We start from the raw sequence: 7,801 nt of genomic DNA, 5'->3' as shown, positions 1-7,801 counted from the left end.
TGGGGGTTCCCTGCTTGCCTAATTGGAACAAAGGAGGGGAGATCTGCGACACTAAGATTTCCAGAGGACTTGAGGGAATTCTGTAGGAAATTAGATATTCAGGTCCCTGACCTACCGGGTTGGGGGTAGGGGGGAGGCGGGGATGGGAGGGAGAGGGGGGAGAACGGAAACTCCCCCCCTCTCCCCTCTCCCCTGTTCTCTCTAGTTGCACTTTTTTTTCTTTTTCTCCCTTTTTTTTCCTGCTTGGTATGACTTTGTGTCTTCTTCTTTTTTTTGTTTTTTTCCCCTGTGCATTCTTTTGTCCCTTGCTTGGGCTTTCCTCTGACCTTTGGTTGGGGTTTTTCCCCTCCCCCCCCTTCCGGGTGGAAAACCGGGAGGGGGGGGAGGCAATCTCAGACCCCCACCCAGAGCGATCTGGACCAAGACATGGAAGACGGTTCAGAGGCCTTTAATGGGCCAAATAGGGGGGGAGGGAGGGAGGGGGGAGGAGATGGGAAGGAGAGAGGGATGGGTGGGAGGGAGAGAGGACGGGAGGGAGGGAGGGATGGGAGGGAGGGGAGGGATGGGAATGAGGGAGGGAAGAAACCCTATCTCACCAGAACAATCAGAAGAAAGCATAATTCGAAGAAAGGAAAACAAAGATGCCAGTGATTAAATGTCTGTCCTATAACGTAAAAGGCCTTAATAATCCAACTAAGAGACATAAGATATTGAGGGAGTTGAAAAGGTATAGGACAGACATTGCCTTCTTACAAGAAACCCATCTTACATTGGGGTCAAACATAAAGATATACTCCCCCGACTTCCCCAGATGGTACTATGGAGATACCATTTCAAAAAGAGCTAGAGGGATAGCAATTGGAATAGCGAAGGGGACACGGTTTGTTCTAACAGATAGAATGACAGACCCGGAAGGGAGATTCCTCTTTTTAAGAGGAAAACTGGAGGAGGAGGAATACACTCTTGTAAATATATATGCCCCGAATACATCCCCGATGAAATACTTGTTGGGAATACTAGGGAAACTAAAAGATTTTAGGGGGGGAAAGTTATTAATGGGAGGTGATTTAAACTTTTGTATGGACCCGAAAGTAGATAAAACTCATCAGACATCAAATACCCAAGACATACAACTAAAAAAGGTTAAGGAAAGCCTATATAGAAATCAATTAGTGGATACATGGAGGATCTTTAACCCAGGCCAACGAGACTATACGTTCTTCTCCCCGGTCCATGGCAGTTATTCTCGGATCGACCACATACTGGTAGACCATGGAATGCTGGAGATGGTGGTCGAGACAAGAATAGAAACCATGACGATCTCGGATCATGCCCCCATTAGCATATCCATAAATATCTCAGGGAACCAAAAGCCCTATCAAAACTGGAGACTTAATGAGGAGCTAATAATCAAAGAGAAAAGTTTCCTGAGGGTTAAAAAAGAATTAGAAGAGTACTTTAAAACAAATGAGATAGATGGAATCTCCAAAGCAACACTATGGGACGCCCATAAGGCGGTGATAAGAGGGGTCTTGATCTCTGAAGGAGCAAGGAAGAAGAAAGAAGAGAGTAGTAAAAGGGAAAAACTTATAGGGGAGATTTTTAATCTTGAACAAAAACATAAGAAAATGGAAAAGCAACAAGACCTATACCTAAACTTAGTGAACAAGCGAAATGAGCTTAAAGAACTCTTAGATCAAGATACAAAAAGGGAACTTAACTCAATAGCAAGGGAAAGATACAGGTGGGGAAATAAAACAAGCAAACACCTTGCTCGGATGGTACAAAAAAAGAAATCCAGGAATTATATAGACAAAATTAAAAACGAAAAAGGTAAGGTCTTACATACAACAAAAGATATTGCAGAAACATTCAGAATATACTATGGAAAATTATACTCGGTAGAACAAAAGAACTGGCAAAAAGGGGAGAAAGAAAACAAGATTACAACATTTTTAAAAGAAGCAGGAATATCAAAAATTGATCAAACGGAGGCAGAAGGGATGGATAGGCCTATTACAGAAAATGAAATTAAACTAGCATTAACAAGTTCAGAAGCAGGAAAAAGCCCGGGCCCGGACGGCTTCACAGTGATGTATTACAAAAAATACAAGGAGATTTTTCTACCAAAATTATGCCAGTACTTTAATGGCCTTGGAAGAGAGTATAAATTAAGTAAAGAAGCATCAGAGGCAACCATCACCGTTATTCCAAAGGAAGGTAAGGACACAGGAAGCTGTTCAGGGTACCGGCCGATATCTCTGCTAAACACAGATATAAAATTGTACGCAAAGGTATTGGCCGGAAGAGTTAGACAGGAAATGTCAAAACTGGTACACCCGGACCAAACGGGCTTTGTTCAGGGTAGAGAGGGTAGAGACAATGGAGTAAAAACACTCTTGTTGCTCCAGAGAATGAAGGCAGTAGGGTCCCCAGGTTTACTTCTGTCGATTGACGCAGAAAAAGCGTTCGACAGAGTAGACTGGGGACTTATGCTGCTGACCCTGAGGGGCATGGGGTTTGGACCGAGAATGATAGACTGGATTGCAGCCCTCTATTTGTCTCCCACGGCCAAAATAAAGATAAATGGCAGTCTATCTCAAACTTTCTCAATGAAAAACGGTACAAGGCAGGGGTGCCCTTTGTCGCCACTCCTGTTTGTGCTCTCTTTGGAGCCGTTACTGGCCAGGATCCGTAACTGTAAAGAAATAAAAGGGATTAAAATAGGAGAGGAGGAATACAAACTCTCTGCCTTTGCAGACGACGTCCTCTTCTATTTGGATAAACCCAAAACATCAATTTTAAGCCTATTAAATCTATGTAGAGACTATGGGGAAATCTCGAATTTTAAAATAAACCTCACCAAAACGGAGATTATGAGTATAAATATAAGTAAATTGGAAGAGCAGTTCTTGAAAGTGAAGTACCAGTTCGCCTGGGTTAAAGAACTCAAGTATCTAGGGATACTGTTAGCAAATTCTATAAAAAAAATGTATAAGATAAATTTCATTCCCCTATTAAATGAAATTAAGACAGAAACAAAAAGAGTGGAAAATAGAGCAATATCATGGATAGGACGAATCAATTATTGCAAAATGGTTATTTTACCTAAAATATTATATAAATTTCAGATGATTCCCATAGCTCTCCCGAGAACACTATTTACCGCACTAAAAAAAATAATTATGAATTATATATGGAGAAATAAGAAACATAGGATATCACTCCAGACCCTAAAACAACCAAAAAAAAAGGGGGGCTTAGCGGTACCGGATGTTAAAGGATACTATGACGCAGTGGTAATGACAAGGGTGGTGGAGTGGGCCAGAGCCAACAAAGAAAAAAGGTGGGTTAGTTTAGAAAATGAGTTAGCACAGACGAGGTTGGACAAGATAATATGGAATCCTCCCCAATTTAGAACACTAGATAAAAACACACATGAAATAACAAAAAATGCACTTAAAATATGGGATAATGTCTATAAAAAAATTGAGAAGGAATACAATTCACCTTTCATAGCACTAAAAAATAACGATTATTTTGCACCAGGTAAAACACAAGTTGGGGGGAATTGGATCAAACAGGACACTGCACAATTAAGGGATATAATAAGGGAGGGTCACATAATAACACTACCCGAGTTAAAAACTAAAAAGAATTTAATGGAAATTAATGAATGGAGGTACCAGCAGCTTAAACACTTTGTTCAAGAGCTACCAGGCTCACTGAGAGCGGGAGACCAGTTAACAGATCTAGAAAAAATATGCTCCACGGAAAGAGCTAAAGGAACTACCTCAAAGTTATATAGGATTCTACTGAAGATGGATGAGCAGAACATACCTCCATTCATTAAAAAATGGGAAAGGGAACTGGGAACACAACGGGATAGGGGCACAATAGATAAAATGTTGGCTTTGACACACTCCTCTGCGGTAGATAGTAGTACGGCGGAGATGTGTTTTAAATGCATATCCGGATGGTACATGACCCCGGATAAGCTAAAAAAATTCAAAGAAGAACAGACAGGAGAGTGCTGGAGGGGATGTGGATCACCAGGAAATATGGCACATCTTTGGTGGGGATGCACCAAAGTTAAGAGGTATTGGGAAAAAATTTTGGCCTGTGTGGAAGAGATCACGGGGAAAAAGATCAAGATGGACCCATGGGTCATCCTATTCCATGGGGGGGAGGAAGGTATAAAAAGTTACAGGAAAACGCTTGTACCGCATCTACTTAATGCCGCTAAGAGACTTATTCCAAGGAAATGGCAAGAAGCGGAGTGCCCCTTAATTTGGGAGTGGATAGATGCGGTTGAAGAAACTTACAGAATGGAGGAATTGAAAGAGGGCATAGAGGGTAACAACATCTTACAAATCACGAAATGGGATAAATGGAGGACTTTCAAGAAATCGTGGAGTTATGCAGAAAAATTAAGGGTAGATACTTAAAAGATACACTAGAAGAAAATTAGAGAGAACTAGAGACATAGGAGATTGTTTAAGGTGAGATGGGGGGGGGGGGGTGGGGGGGGAAGGATAAGGGGGGGATAAAATGAAATTGTAATTCTTTCAATGCCTCTGAAGCATGAGGAGTGACATTTAATAAATAACAATAATACGCATATATATAATATGTAAAGGGAAAAAAAAAATAAAAATAAAAAAAAAAAACGAAGAAAAATAAAAAAATTTCACACAAGAAGAAGCGACACTTATGATGCAAAACCAACATAGAGATGCAATGGGCTGGCACGTACAACATGAGCATATAATGCACACTCTATGAGGTGGAGTCTGAAGTGTAAAGAAAAAAAAAAAAAAAAAAAAAAAACAACAAACGTGCACTTACAGTAAATGCGCTTAGGTGCAAATAAACAGGACACGTGCACTTACAGTAAATGCTTTGACGTGCTATTAAAGAGCAAACTTGCACTTACAATAAATGCGTTTACGTGCTATTAAAGAGCAAACTTGCACTTACAGTAAATGCGCTTAGGTGCAAATAAACAGGACATGTGCACTTACTGTAAATGTGCTTACGTGCTATTATTAAAGAGCAAACGTCCACTTACAGCAAATGCGCTTAGTTGCAAATAAACAGGACATGTGCACTTACAGTAAATGCTTTGACGTGCTATTAAAGAGCAAACTTGCACTTACAGTAAATGCTTTTACGTGCGATTAAACAGCAAACGTGCACTTACAGCAAATGCGCTTAGGTGCAAATAAACAGGACACGTGCACTTACAGTAAATGCTTTGACGTGCTATTAAAGAGCAAACGTGCACTTACAGTAAATGCGCTTAGGTGCAAATAAACAGGACATGTGCACTTACAGTAAATGCTTTGACGTGCTGTTAAAGAGCAAACTTGCACTTACAGTAAATGCGTTTACGTGCGATTAAACAGCAAACGCGCACTTACAGCAAATGCGCTTAGTTTCAAATAAACAGGACATGTGCACTTACAGTAAATGCTTTGACGTGCTATTAAAGAGCAAACTTGCACTTACAGTAAATGCTTTGACGTGCTATTAAAGAGCAAACTTGCACTTACAGTAAATGCGTTTACGTGTGATTAAACAGCAAACGTGCACTTACAGTAAATGCGCTTAGGTACAAATAAACAGGACACGTGCACTTACAGTAAATGCTTTGACATGCTATTAAAGAGCAAACTTGCACTTGCAGTAAATGCGTTTACGTGCGATTAAAGAGCAAACTTGCACTTACAGTAAATGCGCTTAGTTGCAAATAAACAGGACACGTGCACTTACAGTAAATGCTTTGACGTGCTATTAAAGAGCAAACTTGCACTTACAGTAAATGCGTTTACGTGCGATTAAACAGCAAACGTGCACTTACAGTAAATGCGCTTACGTGCTATTAAAGAGCAAACTTGCACTTACAGTAAATGCGCTTAGGTGCAAATAAACAGGACACGTGCACTTACAGTAAATGCTTTGACGTGCGATTCAACAGCAAACGTGAACTTACAGTAAATGCGTTTAAGTGCGATTAAACACCAAACGTGCACTTACAGTAAATGCATTCACGTGCGATTCAACAGCAAACGTGAACTTACAGTAAATGCGCTTAAGTGCGATTAAACACCAAACGTGCACTTACAGTAAATGCGTTTACGTACGATTCAACAGCAAACGTGAACTTACAGAAAATGCGTTTAAGTGCGATTAAACACCAAACGTGCACTTACAGTAAATGCGTTACACGTAAATGCACTTACGTGCTATTAAAGAGCAAACTTGCACTTACAGTAAATGCGCTTAGGTGCAAATAAACAGGACACGTGCACTTACAGTAAATGCTTTGACGTGCGATTCAACAGCAAACGTGAACTTACAGTAAATGCCTTTAAGTGCGATTAAACACCAAACGTGCACTTACAGTAAATGCGTTCACGTGCGATTCAACAGCAAACGTGAACTTACAGTAAATGCGTTTAAGTGCGATTAAACGACCCGTTTTGTTCGAATTTTCAACGGCCGATGTTCGAGTCGAATATACGTTCGTATCGAACGCGAAGCTCATCCCTACCCCTGAGCCATAATTGGCCAAAGCCACCCTGGCTTTGGCCAATTATGGCTCTCCGTTTGTTGCGCGCTGTGATTGGCCAAGCATACGCGTCATAGTGCATGCTTGGCCAATCATCAGTCAGCAATGCCGCAGTGAATTTTGGGACGTGACGCGCCACTCGAATTTGGCGCGAACGGCCCGTAACGTTCGTAGTTCGACGAACGATCGAACATACGATGTTCGAGTCGAACATGGGTTCGATTTGAACACGAAGCTCATCCCTAGTTATGATTCTCCACTTACCCAATAACCCAGGAAGACTTTGCTCAGATTTATGTACAGCAGCTGTGGAACTTTCCTTGAGTTAAAATCCATATTAACTTAGTAAGGACTTTTAGGGCAGAGATAGCCCTTCTTGCCAGCATCCCAAATAAAATAAACAATTGGCAAAAGCTGAGCCTTGTCCCTATCAACTCAGAAAATAAGTATCCTGATTGGGGTTTTCCTTTAATAGAAACAAAATCGAAATCTTGGTATATGTTAGCATCAGAATTATAATCTTCACATATAGATTATTTTTATATCTTTTCAATGCCGGCAGTGAGACATCCCAGCTAACTTTATACACTTTACTCTGCCAAGCAATGCACTAGATGGTGCTCTCTCTCTTCTTATGTATAGAATGATTCATTTTCTCTCCACACAGCTTACTTGAAATTGAAAAAGAGAGAACAGATGGAAAGGGGAAAGGCTGAGACAACTTTGGGATGTATTAGTGTCTGGTGCATTATCACAGGAGGAATTTCTTGCATCTTGTCTTTCAGTGTTTCTTTTTTTTCCTGTCTACATTCTCCCAACTTACTTTGCCTTGGTGTCTAATGTAAAAAGATGGCTCAAAGGAATAATATCAAGCAAATGCCTGCTTTTCTTCCTCTCCTGGCTCTTATGCTGTTGACCCTTCTAGACACATCAGCTGCAGTACCAGGTAGGACACAGAGAATGACACCTTGCAATGTATATGTTCTGTTACTGTTTTCCCTGCCACCTGTGGATTTGAGGCTGAGATACATAACTGTATTTATTTACATCATAAACTAATTTTGTTTTTGTTGATGGATGAAAAGACTCATGTGTAGGTACATATCTAAATTTGCCATTGATGTGTTTTTGCCATTTATGTTAATGTTGTGTTTACTTTTAGATGTGCATTGAACTATTAGAGGATGGTAGATATAAATTAAGTACAGTACGTGTTTCATAATTGAA

General features: G+C 40.4%; 1 protein-coding gene across 1 annotated transcript in view; it reads left to right on the top strand.

Moving 5' to 3' along the window:
* Positions 1–7,238: 7,238 nt before the first annotated feature.
* FNDC1 (fibronectin type III domain containing 1) overlaps positions 7,239–7,801 on the top strand; it is a 322,095-nt gene continuing 321,532 nt past the window's right edge. Inside the window, exon 1 of the mRNA XM_040350922.1 lies at positions 7,239–7,520. Within this exon, the coding sequence (XP_040206856.1) occupies positions 7,424–7,520 (97 nt within the window). The 5' untranslated portion in view covers positions 7,239–7,423. The remainder of the gene's footprint in view (positions 7,521–7,801) is intronic.

This window comes from Rana temporaria, chromosome 4, assembly GCF_905171775.1.
Source record: "Rana temporaria chromosome 4, aRanTem1.1, whole genome shotgun sequence".
Lineage (NCBI taxonomy): Eukaryota > Metazoa > Chordata > Amphibia > Anura > Ranidae > Rana > Rana temporaria.
Note: the sequence above shows the minus strand (reverse complement) of the source record. Positions and strands in the feature narration are given on the sequence as shown.